The sequence below is a fragment of the Oryx dammah genome, unplaced genomic scaffold (assembly GCF_014754425.2).
Source record: "Oryx dammah isolate SB20612 unplaced genomic scaffold, SCBI_Odam_1.1 HiC_scaffold_29, whole genome shotgun sequence".
Classification (NCBI taxonomy): domain Eukaryota; kingdom Metazoa; phylum Chordata; class Mammalia; order Artiodactyla; family Bovidae; genus Oryx; species Oryx dammah.
In genome coordinates, this window is record NW_024070213.1 from 91,505,522 (window position 1) to 91,524,818 (window position 19,297).

Here is a 19,297-nt window from a genome sequence, read left to right on the forward strand (position 1 = left end):
TTATAGCTTCCTCCTTGTTCTTAACTCACTCACTCTGGGGGAAGGCACCTGACATGTTGTGAGGGCACTCAAACACGCTATGGAGAGTGCCCTCTGTGGAGGAACTGAGGCCTTCTGCCAACAACCAATACAGACTTGCCAAATATGTGAGTGAGCCACATTAGAAGTAAATCCTCCAGCCTCACTTCAAGTCTTCAGAAACCTGTAGCCCTGCCTGACATCTTGACTGCAACCACAAGAGAGATCCCAAGCCAGGATTACCCAGCTAAGCCACTTGTGAAGTCCTCACCCTTAGAAACTTGTTTAAATCTAGGGAAGCTCCCCTGGAGGAGTGCACAGCAACCCACTCCAGTATTCTTGCCTGGAGAATCCCATGGACAGAGGAGCCTGGTGGGCTGCAGCCCTTAGGGTTGCACCGAGTCGGACACGACTGAAGTAACTTAGCATGCATGTGCTCTAATCCACGGTGCTACGGGAGAATCTGTTATGCAACAACAGCAGGGCTATCTTACAGGGATGAGGTTAGTTTTAGAGATGAAGTGTGCCTCTGAGATAAAAGGAGAAAATGGATGTCACAAGCATTCAAATCTAGGGGTGGGAAAAAGAGAAAGTTTAAGTCTGATGACCAGTATTTTCTCTACGAAGAAAAGAGGCAAAACCATCTGTTGAGAGTAAGGGTGCGAAGTAGGGACTATAAAGTTGAGAACAATAAAAAGAATACAATAGTTACCAGGTAAAGCTGAAAAAAGCCAAATAGGAATGAGTGCTTGAGTTAAAAAATCATACATCTGCAGTGGAGTCAGTTGGTATATTATGTGATTTCCTATCACTATGCTTGATAACCCAGAGGGAATAGAGTAAGAGATGGTACGTTTCGCTTGATTTGACAACTGGTGAAGCAGAGACAGCAGAAAAACAACAGGGTCAAGGGAACTCAGGGTGTTGACTTAGCCCACTGAAGTGACTAACCACGCAGTCCAAGCTTGTAGACATGGAAACAAGTTGAGGAGGAAACACGTGGCCTGAGAGAGTAAGAGGCTGAGTGCAGAACCAACATGTAGAGAAACATAACGGCTATAGAAGCCCAAAGCAGTAACTCCTTAGGAATCAGAAGTCCCAGGTTATGGTCATGGCACACTATTAACAAACTTGGTATTCTAGGCAAACAGAAAATTTTCAGGGCCTTTATCTCCCCTACCGTTGGTTAAAAATACTCAAAATGTTAAGTAAGAACAGTGGCTTGCTTACAGTAAGCCTTCTGCAATGATTTTAGCAATTATTCTTAGATGTTTTAAAATTACATTGTTTAATACACACGTATAAAGCATAGTTAACACTGGGAAACCCAAAACCCAATTAAACTGACTACTACTGTGTTTTTTCCTGATCTTATCCTTCTGACTTCTCCCCTGGAGATAACAACTATCTTGGGTTTTGTGTTTATCCTTCTTTTTCCTAAAAAAATATGTCCTGTTACACACTGGTACAGGGCCTATTTCTTTATAGGCCAGATGAAGATTTGGATCAGTGCTCTCTGAACTCCCCTCCAGCTCTGAGTATATGAGGTATGATAGGTGGATATCAAACGTACACACCTAGTAGAATCGTATCAATGTTTGTTTTTCAAGGCTTTATAAAGCTAAAACACTGACTCTTCTGTTGAAATTTCCAATTCGACAAAAGGATATCTCAATGAAACATCTAAAGATCAAGACTTTCCATCACTTTCAGTTTGCACCTCTGCTATAAAGTTCTACTCTAGAGAAAACCAACACAAGGAGCTAAATAATTTAAGGCCCTAACCCTGTCCGATGAAATCCTGAAACTCAAGCCTGAGGAAAACAGGACAGAAACAGATGAGCTGGGAAAGTATACTTTATTTCAATGATAAGTATTTTAATAAAAATTAAGAGGCATGGTTGGGTTCATATGAAATAGTTTTTAACACAACATAGATTTATTTCTTCCATATGTATGTGTATATGTAAGATGAAAGTAAAACAATTGAACGTATTTTTGATGTTCATCAGAAGTGCTCACACTATGTGTTTCACAAAAAACCGCCTTTAAATAAGGTAAACACGAAGGCAAGCTGACCATATGGCTTTTCTCCAGGGTTACTGTCCAGCCTAGGGTGCTGGTCTTCCTGGCTATAAACAACCTGAGATTTTATATTTGTTATAGCAGTTACCACGTTGATCAGAGTTAAGTAAACTGGACCAGGCAGTGGAACTGCTGTGTCGAGGGCAAATAAATACTCACCCCCACACCCCATACACAGGTCTGTGTTTTTCAGACTTCGGTATGGCTGGAATAAAAGTCAGCTGAGACTGCTGGTACAAGGTAACAGATTAATGTGTTTTCAGTGGCTTATGAAGAGGCCACACCTATAAAGTAGGATGTGAGTATGTTCTGAACCTGAACAGTACCAGGAAGACAGTGGTCAAAAGAATGAGCAGTCACTATAGTAATTTTCTCATGGAATTTAAGTCATTTTCCTTATTCTACCCATTGAACTGGCATAAGAAAATGTATTTGCTAAGAGGTATCTTCTCCCCAAGGACAGTCCTGCTTCAATCATTTAAAACATAGTATACAAATCACCTTGATTTTTATAACCTGCCTCTTTAAAAATGGTAATAAGAAGTATAATATCATCCTTTTAGTTTCTGTCTACCTTGGAGTGTAATATGAATTGTGAGAAGTACAATAAAGGACTCTCGGAATGCCAGGATAGGTGTAAGAGACTAACACAAGCAGCTACTGTTCTGTCTCACCAATGAAGGGTACTGCAGTGCGCTATTTGAAATTGAATCCGAATACTCTCGTTTACTTCAAGTACAGCTATTGGGAGAGCTAAGCATCATTTACTACCTACATTTGTTTATTCCTGGTAAGAACATTCGCAAATCACAGTGGCACTTCTAGAATACCCACAGAGAAAGGCAACCTTCCCGAAAGCAAATGTTCTTCTTCCTGGGTAAGATCAAAATGCAGAACTCAAAGGCTAAGATAAACTTCTGAAACATGTCTACATTTAACCTTTAACCATAACACTTGACCTTCACTGAAATTAGGACACAATATTCAACTGTTTACTTTCCACTGTTCATATTCCAAACAGAAGGTAGCCTCTGAAAAAGGTCTCAAAAATAAGTAAGCTTCACCTCCCAACTTCTGACAGTAGTAGTAGAATTCAAGGCACTTCTTTAGTTTTTGGGAATGTCCAAAATCTCCAGCAAACTAAATTCAAACTAGTGTATCCTAGGCCCCCCAAAAATCCTAAGCAAACTGGCTGCTTTAATCATTAGTTTACTAAAGAGACAATGGGGTGGTTTATTTTGTGAGCTAACAAAATTAATATAGGCAGGCATTCACCTATAGGGAGTGTTATTCACACTTTGACAGGTCAGATGTATTGCTGGTTAAGTTCTAGAACTGGTGAGCAAAGAGATGTCCTTCTAAAATAACAACATAAGGTTTTTCATGAATGATAGATGCTAGCCTAATTTGCCTCTCTAGATATTTAAAAAGCACAAAGTAACTCTTTTCTATTTAATCCCTTCTTTGAGTTATACTCAAGTAGCTAATTCTTTGCAATAGACTCATACTTCTGTTTTTCCTAAACTTGGTAGGAGTTCTAGGTTTCAAGTGTAGTATAGACAGTTTGGGTTGTCATCACCCAAATAAATGAAATCAAAAGGGTTTTGTATTTTCCAGTTAAAACTATTTTTAAATAAAGTTAAACTGTTGTGAGCTGCTGACTGACCAACATTAAGTGACCAGAATTAGGGGCATAATGGGTGATTTTTCCTCCTCCTCAATACCACACCACCCTCTCCAGAAGAAACAGTTTACTTATTCACTTATTTACACCAGTAGAAGCAGAAGCAGAAATACTACTGTATTAGGGCTTATCTTGAATCTGTCTATAGAAGCTGGAACTAAATAAACAGATAGCTTTGCTTCGTTAGGAGAGAATCCTGTTTGGCATGAAACTTGTGGAAGAAGCATTCCATACGAGCCCATTTCCCCTACAAACAATGCTCAAGAGATCACTTTTGGAATTACTTGTCAGTATGCTTCCTCTGAGTCCCTATCTATACCAGATCGCAAATCCCTTCCCATGCCAGACAGTTTTAAACTCAAACCACACCAAATCTGCAAACAAGCAACCAAATAAAGAACTAGTCTGGGAGATTATGAAGTCTCCTTTTGAGGGCCAACAAGATGCTAGGGTAGCCAGAGCCTTGGGTATTTCAGAAATCTAACTTTTTACACACATGTCCCAGGGCCTTCACACATTTCAACTTTGAGCTTAATCAAATTTCACACACAGGTGGAAAGCCTATCTCTTCTCCACATGTACATTGGTTCCTCCTCTTCATTCTAATCTTCACTCCTACATAATCTACACCTACCTTGACAACTAATACAATTTCTAGCTGGAATGTGGGAAAGAGAAAAGAAACCTATCCTAAGTTAGAAAAGTTTAGGGAACAAGATGTCCTAAGGATTCTAAATAAGAATGGGGTATATTTCTATATATAAATGCTATCAACATCAAAGACTGAGTAAACAGATGCACTCATCAGAAAAGGTCCATTCTTATAAATGCCAGAAGGAATTTGGTTCCTGTGAGTCAGAGGACACAAACACAGTTACTTTTTCCAATTCAAATTTCTTGCCTGCTTGGATCCTTTAAGGTAACTTTAGAGGATCTATTTCATTAATGAGGAATGGGATATGAATTCTGATCTTGCGGCTGCAGGCACTTAACCAAATTATCAAACTATCTACAATGATGGTTTACTTGAAACATTTCTTCTCAGCATGAGGGTTTTTTCTTGCATCAAATGAGTAAGGACTCAAAGGGGGGAGGGAAAAAAAAGGTACTTGTCAGTTTGAAAGTCACAGACAGTTTATCTTTCTATAATTAGATTAGGAGAAAAAAAATGAAGAACCCACTGTAGCAGGAAGAAGAGTATTCCAGGGTCTGGCATCTGTGAGGAAACAAGAAAAAAATTAGAGTTCTTAGTTCCTTTCAATGACAAAAGCACCAACTACATCTGACAACAGGCCACAAAACTATAGCCCAATTAAAGTCTCTTGGTCTGCTGGAAGAATCTGTTGTTGTCAAGGGCAGAACACCAAGTACCTTCTGACCCTTAGCTCTTTAGTATCACTAATCACAAAGAAACTTGTTAATTGATTTAAAAACATTCTGTACAGAGATCAATATACAGTCCTTGTATCAATAGTTATCATGGGTGAAGAGAAAATCAGAATTGACCATCCAGGCAACTGACTTCTTCAGACAATTCTGGACTAATTCCAATTATTTTTTTCTCTTTTCATATACTCTATCTACTCATTAATTTAATAATATATTTTGAGCTGTTACGATGCACATTGAAAGTAAAGTCACTCAGGTCTGCCTGACTCTTTGCGAACCCACCAACTATATAGTCCATGGAATTCTCCAGGCCAGAATATTGCAGTGGGTAGCTGTTCCCTTCTCCAGGGGATCTTCCCAACCCAGGACCAGCTGAGCTATCAGGGAAGCCCACAATGCATATTAGGGGAACAAAAATGAACATGGTATTACCTGCTTCTGAGGCACTTATCTGGTAAAATATTGTTGATAAAAACATAAATGGGATAAAGAATTTAAGTGCAAGGTGAACAAACCGTTTTCATGTATGTGCAATAAAAAAAATTTTCTGCTTACTCTTTAGGTTCCTTAAGGGAGTAAGTCATGCCTTCCGCACACGCGTGTGTGTGTGTGTAAGAAGAGAATTCTGCAACAACAGGTGTTCAAAAAATGATGCTTTATTTTTAACTAAGAGGATAAGAAGATCTGTGGCTATTTAAGGATTCTTACCTAAATGTCCCCCCTTATTCCTCTGTGGTAACACGTACAAAAAAGTTATCAGTGTTAATGAGTTTATCAATTTTCCAAAGCAAGAAAGTATTTAGTCTTAAGTGACAGAAATTTCTCCTAGGCTTTCACCGCAGAGTAGCCATTGGATAGGTAGCTATCCATACTGGATGAATACCAAACATTTTAAGCAGTGTGCCAGAGAAGGATTCAAAGTTCTCCATTTACCCAGGTCTCTGTGTGCTTTTCTGACGCACTCCAGTGCAGTTGTCTCTTTCCCTTCTGGGACCAAATCCAATTTTCTGGCTTCCAGATATATTTAATAATTTGATGTCAGAACCTACCAAGAAAAATGGCCCGTCCCTAGAAGCAACTGATAAATATTATTGTTCTCAGCTAAGGGGTGTTTGCTTTTAGAATATCTTTTGTTTCTCACCAGAAGAAACATCAGTTTTGGTACAAAACAAACCCTAGCCCGCAGACGATCCATCTGCTTCACTGTTCAGAAAAAGTGAATGGACTACAAGGCAACAAGCCAATTACTCATTCATTCATAAATATTCACTGAAAGCCTACCATCTCAAGACAGTGGGGATTATCATCCCATTCCTGGCCCAACAATATTTTGCCAGAAGCCATGTGGCTGGTCAACCTCAGCCAAGGCAGCCATCTGAAGCATCAGACCTGGCTCTGCTGTGGGTACATAGGGTGATCTCAAAGAAGGGCTTCATCTGTGAAAACTAAAAGATTTTGGTCTCTTTATATAGATTTTGTGAGGTTCTGCTAAATCAAATATTCAGATAAGATCTACAGTGCAGTAAGATCTACAGACTTTTGGAGACCCAAAACTTTAAAATGCTAGTTAAAAAGTATGAATTTTTTGATGAGTATTAAGTTGTACTGCACAGGGAAAGAACTGCAAAGCAGTGAAGCACAGCTGTCTGATTAATCTCAGTCCATTAAAAAGGCATGATAGATCTAGAATGCAACTTTGATTAAAAAAAAAAGGAAAAGGCAATGTGCACTAACATTAGGGAGAGCAACTTGGCATGTAACAGAATTCTAATTTAACTAGTAAATGTTTATTCATTAGCATGTAAAGCCATAACAGAGGCTATATACTTAAAAAACGAAAGGCACACACAGAGCTTTAATTTGGTACCATAATCTGAAAGAAAATTGGACCCAAATTGCTTTATGTCCAGTTAAATCTTGCTACCATCTGAAAAACGGTGAAATAAAACTGAAACACTTACTTGATGAAATATTCAGTTACTGTGCATTTCCATCTATGGAGTAGAAATATTTCAAAATAAATACACCATGTCAATTGAAATTCACTCCACGCCCCCTAGTCTTACTAAACACAAATGATTTATTCCTGGAGTATATGGAATTATATAATAAAGCAGAATTTAAAATTAGTGACTGGACTCTATTCACCATGGAAAAAGAAAATAGTCTTCCACCTATCAAGCCTTATGGCATATGACTAGGTAATCTCATGTTGGGGGAAATGCAACTATCCAAAGGGGAATGTTTTAAAGGGGATCCTGTAGCCACCTAAAAATTAGCTCAAACAACAACAAAGACTGAAATCAAGGAAATCTGAATTTGGGGGCAACATCAGGAAAAGGAAGTTTATATTAAATAAAAATGACAATATGTTGGAGGTACCAATATATGGGAATTTCTTTACTAGGGTGGTATGACATGAATTTCAGACCTGTTTACTCAGCATTGTCTCCGAAGCCTTGGGAAGACATCTGAATACCATTCTTATGCTGGTTCTGATAACATTACTTTCATTTTGTCTCTACCCATTACCTTTCAGGCCCTTGCAATCCAATTTCTAATCCCAATTCCCTATTGATATTATGCTTTAAAAATCAGGGATGATTTCCTCCTAGCTAAAATAGATAGTCTTTTTATTGGTCCCAAACTTATCCATGGAATCCGACCGTCAGTGGTCACCCTTTTTTGGTCATCATTTTTTTCCTTTCTCGGTTTGAGTTTTATTTGCAAAAATGCAATTTTTTAAGCCATCAGTAATTCACAATTGAAGTAGGCATTTATTCATAGCTGAAACCAAAGGCTTGAGATGGGGGTAGAGAAATGGCATGAGAGAGGTGGGAGTGGGCAGGAAACAAAGAGAACTAAAAAGACAGGAAAAGGAAATAAGGGGATAATTCTGGTCTTGGCAGTTAAGAGACTCATTCAGGGTCCAGATCTGCCAACTACCATCAAAGCAAACAATTTTTTGTGCTATTAGTATGTATTTTATAATTAAAAATTTTTAATTACTAAAACGTTTCTTGTTTATAGTTTTGAAGAGCAGATAAGAATACTGATGAGAGCACACAGCATAGAGCTTTCTATTGGGAAGCTCAACTAGTATGCATGCGTGCTCAGTTGCTAAGATGTGTCTGACTCTTTGTGACCCCAGGCTCCTCTGTTCATGGGATTTCCCAGGCAAGAATACTGGAGTGGGTTGCCCTTTCTTTCTCCATCACCCTGTCTTGAAAATATTCTTTAGGCTTCTGTGATCTTATACTTGCCTGTTACTAACCAGGGTTAGGAATAGGGTGAAGTGAGTGACGTGCTTAAGATGCAAAATTTGAGGAGGAACTCACTCTCAGGGTCATATGGGTGCAAGGTATTTGGTATTCAGACTGAACATGTCCTGAAATAATTAAGACCAACTGTATTTATTTACCACAACACAGAGCAAAAGCATTTTGCCACTATTTCACTTACTGTTTTTCCATGGGAGAACATATGGCAGAGACTTGGGAACACGCATGCCTGAAGCCAGGTTACTCTTATGTTCCATAACTATGTTGCTTGCAGGGCTGCAAAAAGAGAGATGAATTTGAGTATGCTGGCATATTTGCATTCTTTAGGCAGGCACACATAAGACAATCAAAATGTGTTTTTTGTAATTTGGGGAAAAACAACCACCTACATTCTGAAATGTAAACACATTTCCATCAAAACATTCTTGCAATCAGAATGATTACCACTTCTCTGGAAAGCTCACTGTTCTGTACAGGCATTAAGATGGGTTTAACCATTTTCATTTTCTAGAAATTGAGATAAACAGCAATGCCATCTACTGTTCAATTGTATGACAGGCTCATCAACTCACTCAATATACATAAGAGATAAAAAATGCCAAGACAACCAAACTAAAGGCAACAAATCTCACAGAATTGAGATAAAATTAAAATTGTACCAATGGAATTCATCTTTAAGTTTTTCTATCTCAGTGCATACATAAACTACAAATAACTGTACACTTATAATAACTGACTATAGGAGCCAAAAAATAAAAATTGGTTAAGTATTCTATTTGAGGAAAAAATAAAGTCTACTATCTAATACTTTCATTTTCTAATTTGGAAATGCTCTCATTTAGGTTTGAAATATGATTTTTTCTTGTTGGCCACACTGTATGGCTTATGGGATCTTAGTTCCCCAGCCAGGGATGGAACCTGCATCCTTGGCAGTGAAAGTGTGATGTTCTAACTACTGGACTGCCAGGGAATTCGGAACATGATCTTAGAAGGTTTGAAGATCAAGTGGTAACAAAAAATCTTAGAGATTTAAATTAGATACAAAATCAGTGGGGAAGGAGAGATGAGTTTTTTCCCTATCTAACTGGTATTATGGATTGTCCAATCTCAAGTCAGGAACTTTTAAGATTACTTTTTCCTTAGACACTAGTTATCCAGAGCAAAAATAACACATATAGTACAGCTACATAAGTTTTTCAAAGCATTAAAATAACATGAACTTAGCAAAAACTCTAGCTTAAGACATAAGAATGGCTGGCGCCACTGTCTCCTGTGCTAGACTACAAGCTAGTATTTTTGTGTTCCCACAGGAATTAATGCAAAGCATGTGACCTTTTTATGACTCAAGGAATAAATAGAAAAAACCCACCAACACTATATCTAGACAAATTACCACCAAGTAACATCATTGAGGAAAGAGGTCAATACATGCTCTGGAGCCTTCGGTTGGTAACAGAGCACTTTGATTCTGGGAGGAAGTGGTGGGAATGAGATCTTTTCATTTACCTATTGTTGCCACAGTAGTTGGCTGTGCCCCAGACAAATGGGGTGCTGGTCTGTTCCCACAAATCTGCCAAAGGAAACAAAACACAGTTTGTGGTGCTACTAGGTAAAACACCAATTCATACTAGTTGAATTTGTGAGATGAGAAATAATAAACAAGTTCAGAGAAGCAAGTAAAAACTGGTCAAGTACCCTAAGAGACACAGTAGCAAGAATTTAACTGAAGGATATAAACACAAGTGACATAAATAATAATAAACGTGCCTAGTAACAACCAAACACAGATGGTATAACACAATTTATGAAAAAAACATATGTAAAGTAGTGTTTCTTTTCCAATCAAGTGGGAAAGGCTATTCCACGTGTCTGCACAGAGATACAAATGTGTCTGTACTGGGGCTCAATAAGAATAATACGGCATTCTGAACAACATGGTATGTTCATAAAAAAGGAAAACATTCCTTCTGTCTAAAGCAAATGACTCCGGATTTTGACACCGTGGAGAAGGAGACGTAGAGGCCCTTCACCTTTGTCCCAGTCTTCATCGCAAGGAGGGCACTGCCATGTGCTCTCAGCCAGAGTCTCCTGTCCAAGGCTCCTGGTTTGGTTGACTGCAAGACAACAGAGATTCTGACTTAAGAAGGGGACACTGCCAAGTTATTATGTTTAAAGGAGTCAGTGGCTTAAAAGGTTGCAGGGTCTTTGTTTCTGAAAAATGGATAGGATGAACGCTAAACAGGTCTTATCTCCTTTCCAAGAGAAGATAAGAAAGAGAAGCAGAAACAAAAATGTTTGCTGTATTTATGGTAATAAAATAATTTTTATTTTTAAACGAATTATTAGTAAAATGAATCAGATTGTTTAGAAGAGAAAGAAGTCTGGCACACATAACCTGACAATCTTTTACTGCTAAGATTAAAAATCTCAAAGGCAGAAAAGTATTGTTTTTCTGAAATGATGAAAGCCAAAAATCAAGGTGATAATGTAGCGTCATATAAATTTGAGGGCGCTAACCTCCAGTACTGAAACATCTCAGCTAGTCAGTCTTACCTACATCCTGCTCAATACAGCTTTTGTCATCACAGCTTGAGATATGATGACTGATTTCAGCCCGAGGAACCTGATGGCGAGCATTGAAGGGACAAGTCGCCAGTTTGTTTGCGACATCAGGATGATTCTGTGAAAAAAATTAAAGGGGTTTGTCAATAACCTTGTGGTGGAACTGTGATAGGTACACTCAGCAGAACATTGAGAGTTATTTATCACCTATACAGATCACAGAGACATTACTTCTTTGTTATGATTATAAAGACTGACAACACAGATACTGGGGTTAAACTGGTTTATAAGGAAGTAAACAGTGAATTTAGGATTGGGTATTTGAATCATATCTTCTCCCTGTTTATTTCTCAGGGTCATGCGAGTCCGGTGGCACAGCCTGTAATGGCACAGCTCTCTGGATGTCTTTGAAAGCTGATATTCAGGATGAACAGCAACACTAAAACACACTTTGTCTGCATTGCAGTAGCACCGCTGCTCCTGCAGTACAAGAGTGCAGGAAAATAGCTGTGGAAAGGGAGCTGCAGAAGAGCCAAAGCCAATGATTTTTCAGATTAACACAGGAACACTTATTTAAAGTAACGATGCCTGAAATGAGGCTCTGAACAATTTGTCCTTTATTTCAGTTATTTCACTAAGGAAAAGTCCAGTTAATAGAGAACTCTGTTGACCAAGTTCCTTATTTTAATACAAAACAAGAAAACAAAACAAAGTGTTTAATATAACCCAAATCCTATGTTAAGTTTACCAGCAACTAAGAAATTAGGAGAAGCAAAAGATATATCACAAATGATACTCAAAAAAGTAAAAATAATGTAAAGTGGGGAGAAGGGTGCAAAAAAATAGAAGATGGAGAAAATTGTGATGGCAGCTATCTCCATGATTTTTTAAAGGGATAGTGGGCATTCTAATGCAAAGGTTTTGTGGCTGAAGATTAAGAGCATTAGGAGAGGGGAGTTATGACGATGTCTTTTTACCACTTGGCTCCCTTTCCCAACTTTTCTCCTTGGGACATGTCTGAGAGCCTAGAGGAAGAAGCTGTGGTGGTATCTGCTTGTCTGTAATGTCTAGGTTCAACCTTAAGGACTTCTTGCTCTAGAGACTGAAAGGAGCTGAGAAATAATCAACAATGGCATTATAATCATGTTTCCACGACTGTGAGAGAAACATCCTTTGAAGAATGTTAATGCATATGTGAACTGTATGCAGGTTTGGATTAAATACCTAAATTGTTTTCCAAGCATAAATCCTGGCAGAACTTTGGCCTCTGTATCTGACATTTCTATTCTAACCACCCTTTCAACTGTCTCAATTAATACATCAGCATTAAATTAGCTTACATCAACTAAATCTACAAAAGGTGACCAGAGGGAAAAAACTCTTTGAGCTGTCTTTCCCCCCACCCTCCCCTCAAAGATGCTTACTGTTGAAACTCAGAGAAATAGTTATTTTTATGAATAATCTTTTCTTGGGTTAACCTCTAGCTGTTCAATTTCTTTAACATTTCTAAACAAACAAACAAACAAAATCAGAAATAAGTGTATTACAGTACTCAATCCTTATCAGGACAATAAGTACATCAAATTTACAAGGCAAGAATGATTTCTTATCACTAGTAAAAGTTAGTGTTTCCTCTGTTTCACAGAGGGTGAGAAGACTAGAGAGAAACTGTCTAAGGCTGCTGTGTAAGTTGAGGGAAAAACCAAAATGAGAAAAAACTTACATACCCAAGAAATAAAGAAATTCTTTTCTATAAATGTTGGCATTTAACCCAAAGCAATTCTGGCATTTAATTAAAACATATATGCTAAAATTATTTGATATTTATAAAATTTGGCTTTTTAAAACAACTACTCAGGAGGCCACCACCGGGCAAATTGAGAAAATAATATCGTACCTTTCTGCACTTGATAAGATGATAAGGAAACCTGCAGGCCCTGATCTGGTGGTTTTTATCATAGGGGCATTGTAACAGCTTTTCAGGGTCCAGAGTATCGACTGAAAGACAGAAAAACAGGGTAAGTATACAGCTTAACAGGCCCTTGCAACATTTCAGCATCCTTGGCACATGGATTTTTCAACAGCATCTGTAAGAACTGAACAAGACAGCCTAACAACAACTTGAAAGATTTTTTTTAAAGGGTGACTAAAAACACCTGAAAATGTAAGATAAAACTGTGTTATTGAATCTTCATTAAGTCCAGCAAAACCAGCATTCATGGGGGGGGGTCAAAGTTCACATTTGGTTGTACATAAAAAATACTGTTGTTTTTATTGTTGGTAATCCTTATTATAACAAAAAATTAAATGATACGTCTTTTCCTTTTCTGAAAGTGCTAATTCAGGGTCATTCTTTTCTCTAGCTAGTTCAACCAAAACTTCCCAGGCAGTATACTGAAGGTTGGAACGGACAATGTATTGATATACTGATGTGGGAGTCCACTGCACATGTGCCCCCTAGTCCCCAACTAGTCTTAGGGCAAGCTGAGGGTAGTTAACCCCCTACACCAGCATCCCTATTTATTAGTTTGCCATGACATGCAAAAAGTTGGTAAGCACTGCTCTATATCAGTTATATGTTCTATGGAAGCTTAGGAAATATTTGTTCACAGATTTATTTTTTTGTCTGCCTGATTTAATGTACTTCTCGAAATAGTTTCTAGTCAGTGAATCTAGTTACCTCTCAAAAGAGACCAATACCTTTGGTAAAGGTTCCAAAATTTCATATTTTGGAACATAATGAGAAAAAAAACCCCAGAGAATTCTTTAATCTGATGATCATGAAATTGGCCAGATAAAAAGTAGAAAGAATTAAAAAAAAAAAAAGTAGAAAGAATTAAAAAAAAAAAGTAGAAAGAATAATCTGCAAAAACAGAGCCTCCTAAGTTTGAGACAACTGCAGATATATGGGGCTACTGTGAGAAAGCCAACCCCTAACCTATATTGTGCAATTTAAAAGTACCCTTAGAAGACTATATTTTCAAGCTCCATTTCAACAGTTTGATAGACACTAGCGAAGTTTCTCATAACATGTAAAACTACTCTTAGGTTCTGCAAAATGTCCAGGCTGAGCCCTATATTTTAAGAATCCTGGTTAAAGAAGAGAAGTTAAACAGTTAAATACATTTTGAATATATTATGAGGACAAGAGGCAATCTAATAAAAAGCTGTTGCCACCACTGAAGGCAATAATAAAAGTGAAATAACATAAACAATTCACATTTGATAAGAAGCTTATAAACCAAGAGACTGCTATGCAACTCAGAAGCCAGGGGAACTGAAACAGTGTCCCCGAGAGTGGTAAACATGGGGTAAATTGCTAGCCACGATCGTGATGCAAATGAGCCAGAAAGGTGACTTGAAGGACAGAATGAACAGGAACAAAACGTCTTAAAGGACAAGCAGGCTTATTATGCCAGCCAGGCTCATCCTGAGCAGTGATCTTTCACATTTCTGAAGCTTCAGGATACACAGGAAGAGTATACAGATGAAATTCTTGTTAGTTTCCCTACATTTAATCCATTTCATCACAAGCAAATGATAGGCCATGTCAGTAGCTGACAGACTGGACATACTTTATGATTCATACACATTTTACTGCCCATACAGTGGCATACATCAGTTAGTAATGATAGCTTCCCACTAAAACGCTTTACTTTTTGGTCTCTGATAACTTAGGTCTCAGAGAAGGCAATGGCAACCCACTCCAGTACTCTTGCCTGGAAAATCCCACGGGCGGAGGAGCCTGGTGGGCTGCAGTCCATGGGGACGATAAGAGTCAGGCACGACTGACTGACTTCACTTTCACTTTTCACTTTCATGCACTGGAGAAGGAAATGGCAACCCACTCCAGTGTTCTTGCCTGGAGAATCCCAGGGACAGAGGAGCCTAGTGGGCTGCCGTCTATGGGGTCACACAGAGTCGGACACGACTGAAGCGACTTAGCAGCAACTTAGGTCTGCTCTAAATGGGTCTTTTATTTAAAGATTAAACATTTTTCAATTTTACGTTTAATTTAAAAATTTTAATGGTAATAATATAACATAAAATACATCACCTTAACTATTTGAAAGTGTATAGTTTATTGGTGTTAAGTATATTCACATTGTTGTGAATCTAGACAATCTCCAGAAATTTTCACCTTGCAAAACAAACTCTATATCCATTAAAAACTCCCATTGCCTCCTCCCTGAAACCTCTGGCAGCCATTATTCTACTTTTTGTTTCTATGAGTTTGACTATTCTAGGTATTTCATATAAGTGAAATCATATGGCATGTGGTTTTTTGGTGATTAATTTATTTAAATTACCAAAATGTCCTCAAAGTTTATCCATAGTGTAGCATGTGACAAGATTTCCTGTAACTATTGTATTTGCTTTTCTTTAAAACAAACAAACAAACAAACTTAACAGCTCCTTCTGTATCAGTGAAATGTAAGAAACATTTCCCTGCTGTATATGGATGTAGCACAGATTCTTAATCAGTTCCCTTACTGATACATTTACGTTGTTTCTAGTTTTTACTATTATATAAATGCTGTGGCTAGCAATCTAATATATACGTATCTGTGCACTGTACGAGTATTTTTCTTTGGCAGATACCTAAGAGTACTGCACAAAGTATTATATGAATTTAAAGTTGTAACAAATACTATTGAACTCCTCAGCAAAAAAATTTTTTAGAATGTCCCTTAAATTGGTTTACCTGTTTTTTAACATTAAAAAAATTTTTAATTTCTTTTTAATTAGATAATTGCTTTATAATATTGTTGGTCTCTGCCATACATCAACATGAATCAGCCATAGGTATACATATGTTCCCCTCCCTCTCACCTCCTACCCCATCCCACCTCTCTAGATTGTTAGAGATCAGCAAAAATCTTGAGTGACTTTTTGGGAATATAACTTAATTTGGAAAACAAAGTAGGCCTCATGGACAAGCTTCCTCCAAAAGCACAGACTCAGATATTCCTCACACTTGGATAGGACCCAGAACCCATGGTGAGAAATGGAGGAAACTTCACAGAAATGAGGAACCGGACCTGACAAGAGTATCAGCAGCTAAGAGGTACTGCCTGAAGACAGAAGCTGGAGAGCTTCAGGAATCTGTCAGATTATAGAGTTTTAGATCAGTTAGGGGAAAAGGTCAAGTACATCCTAAACAGTATTTCTCATTTTAACTTGATTCCTGGTGTTAAATCACTTGAGGACTGTAGATTCTGATTCAGCATGTTTGAGATAAGGCCTGATATTATGCATTTCTAACATAATGCCAGGTTCTTTTTTTTTTTAAATCTTAAAACAATGAAACTTTACCAAGACACAGATATACAGAAAAAAAAGCTATGCTTAAAGGAGTTGATTCTTTACAAGCCAATATATTTTATTAAATTTACTTAATCACAAACTTAAAAATTTTAAATAAACAGCAAAATCAATCATTTTCTTCTTTAACAAACATCTACTGATTAAAAAAGTCTGTGCTATGTAGCAATCATTACAAAAACCAAGTGATATTTTTCTAAGAAAAAAATCACCACTGGAAAAAGTAAAGAATAAGAGACATAAAAGGAGATGATGCTTTCTAATTTAATAGAGTAGTAAGCTTCCAAGAATAAAGATAAATCTCTTGTATCTATCTCACACGGAAATCTCAGATTTTAATTAACATATTTTCGGAAAAATTAAGGAAGTAAAAGAGGGAGCCCTAAGGAAGATCAAGGAGAATCAGACTTGTAGATCCATTATTCTCAAAGTATGGGCCTCAGATTAGCATTACCACCTGGCAGCATGTTAGAAATGCAAATTCTTGAGTCCCAGACCTTCTGAATCAAAAATTTGGGGGGAGGGCTCCAGAAACCTGTGTCTTAACAAGTATCCCAGGTGATTCTTCTGCATGGTATAGTAAATATTTAATACTGTTTCCATGGAGTTTCTACCTGTTGGTGATAAAGGTTCTATTGGACTCTTCCTTGAAGGCAGAATGGAACTAAAATATCTTTCAGTTAGAACTTAAGAGATTCTGAACAAGATAGCAAAGTAGGAAACAAAGGCAGCCTTGTTGACAAGTTTCATCCACTCAGATGTTCCTCAAACTTGGTTAGGGTCTAGAAACCATAGTGCCTAGTGGTATCAAGTAGGGCACGACATATAAACAACATACAAGACTCTGGTCCTGACTCTGTCTCCAACAATGTAACCATGGGGTAAATCAGTTAACCTAGGCTCTGTTTTCTCAGCTGTAAAATTCTAGTGCCGAATGAAATGGTTTTTCAGGCCTCTCTTGTTCTACCCTTGTATGATCCTAGCTCTCCGGCTCCCATTTGATTCTCTGGGCCATTGAGATTCCTGGATCACTAGAGAAATAAGAATCCTCCCTAGGATTTCTTTAATCCTAAAAACTCAATGCACATCAACATGAGGTATACCATATTATCCCACAAAATAGAAACCAGGGGTTACCATCCCTGTGTCACTAACAGGAGAAACTGAAGTTCTAAAGAATGAAAATTCTTCACTTAATAAATAAAAATATAGTTTAACACAGGTGTCCCAACTGCAGCTTTCCCAAAGCTTGATGACTTTTCATACTTTTTAATTTCCAGGGTCCTATTTCAAATTTGGACATTTCTCTGCATTACTAAAGCAGTCTCACTTTTTCTTCCAGCAGTTTAGTGAGAAAGTGAATCTTTCTCAACACATCGAAAGTAGAGAGAAAACTACATATAAGTAACTTATTTTCTGAAAGCAACAAGAAGTACTTACTGTAAGTTTCTTCCATGTTGGGAATTAAGAAGCCAAATCCAAAGTGCTGGGGGAAAGAAAAATTTGGATCAGGAAATCAGAAATAAAATGTATCAAAAGAAGCCCTAAGAAGTGGAATCAAACTAGAACTTAAGTCACCCATGTTTAATATAAAAAACCCTTATAGCACCTCCCTCTTCCTATTAGTTTCTCCTCTTTAAGGCATTCTTTACTACTTTGAACCATTTTATCATTGCCTAACTCACACTCTTAGAATAAATTCTAGGGCTCACAGTTAGGAAAAACCAAACATGACCACTACTTAAGCTGTATTCAGGCGAGAGGATGTCAGTCAATTTTAAGGGCCATTACAACACCTTGCCACTGTTTACCATCCTTTAGGGTTTGATGTTATTTAACATCAGAAGGGGCAAGTCAAGCCCACAAGAATGTTATTTAAACTGCAGGATAAACAAAGGAATAGGGTACTATTTTAAAGTTCTCAAGTCCTCAAAAATACAGGATGATCGGGCTGCCAGTCTGGCTTCCCCCTGCCCCTGGGGGCTTGGGAACGCTGGAAGCCTATGTCACACTGTACAGTCAATCCATTCAGTATGCCCAGAGACACTCCAGTTTACTATTTCTATGATTTTTCTTAAACATGATTAGGAAGTATCACACTTTTCCCAGTGATGCTTTATTACCTCCCCCACCTCCACGCTAAACCAGACAGACTTGGTTAGTTAAATTTCCCCAGGTAATCCTCATTCCCTCTGTGCACTGAGGAAACATTTCTGAATGTTAGTACTCAAGAACTGTCCATTTTATAGTTGACAGAATCATAAAAGAATAAGTCTGTAACAGAAATTTGGAAGATTAAAAGACAATTTTTAGTTTGAATCCTCTTCCACCTGACTCTCCCCTATTGAGCTCTGTGATTAAACAAACTTATCATTACAAAACAGACTAAATTTATATAAAACCATCCCCATAGTAAACTTAAAACTGGCTAGATTTACAGTTATTGTCCCTAGAGCCAGCTCTCCTCATACAGTTCCACACCCCTTCCCCCCATTCTATGACATAAGCAGTCTTGGAACCTATGATAGGAAATACAAGTGATCAGCTGGAACTTGTTTAGTAATTTGCTGCAGAGCCTATTTGTAAATGACAATCACTGGTGAAACTGCCATGAAAAAATAATTTTCATGTCTGGGTTAAGAAATTTTGACCTTCCCTTTGATATGTTATACACAGTCACTCTATACTTTTTCAACAAAAATAAAAAGAGAATTCAAAGAGCCAAACACTATGTTCCTTGATTTTAAGCCATTTAAAGGCACTATCAGTGCCAGATTCAGCAACTTGCAGGAAGCCCCCCTATCCTCTGGGGGCAAAAAGACTAAATTACAGTAGATTAAGGGCACTGGAAACTACAGCCTCATCATTCAGCCTTGTCCATGTAAGTACCCTATCGCTATCAAACTGTTATCAACTTTTCACGTTTTCCCTAGTACTAGATGGCGGTGAAACG

At 37.7% G+C, this 19,297-nt stretch overlaps 1 protein-coding gene across 1 annotated transcript; it reads right to left on the minus strand.

Moving 5' to 3' along the window:
* Positions 1 to 8,630: 8,630 nt before the first annotated feature.
* GTSF1 (gametocyte specific factor 1) lies at positions 8,631 to 17,800 on the minus strand. Its single transcript, XM_040233976.1, has 6 exons — positions 17,785 to 17,800; positions 12,917 to 13,017; positions 11,011 to 11,137; positions 10,488 to 10,571; positions 9,964 to 10,027; positions 8,631 to 8,733 (listed from the first exon to the last, which is right to left on the minus strand). The coding sequence occupies exons 1-6, from the start codon at positions 17,798 to 17,800 to the stop codon at positions 8,631 to 8,633; spliced, it is 495 nt and encodes a 164-aa protein (XP_040089910.1).
* Positions 17,801 to 19,297: the final 1,497 nt, after the last annotated feature.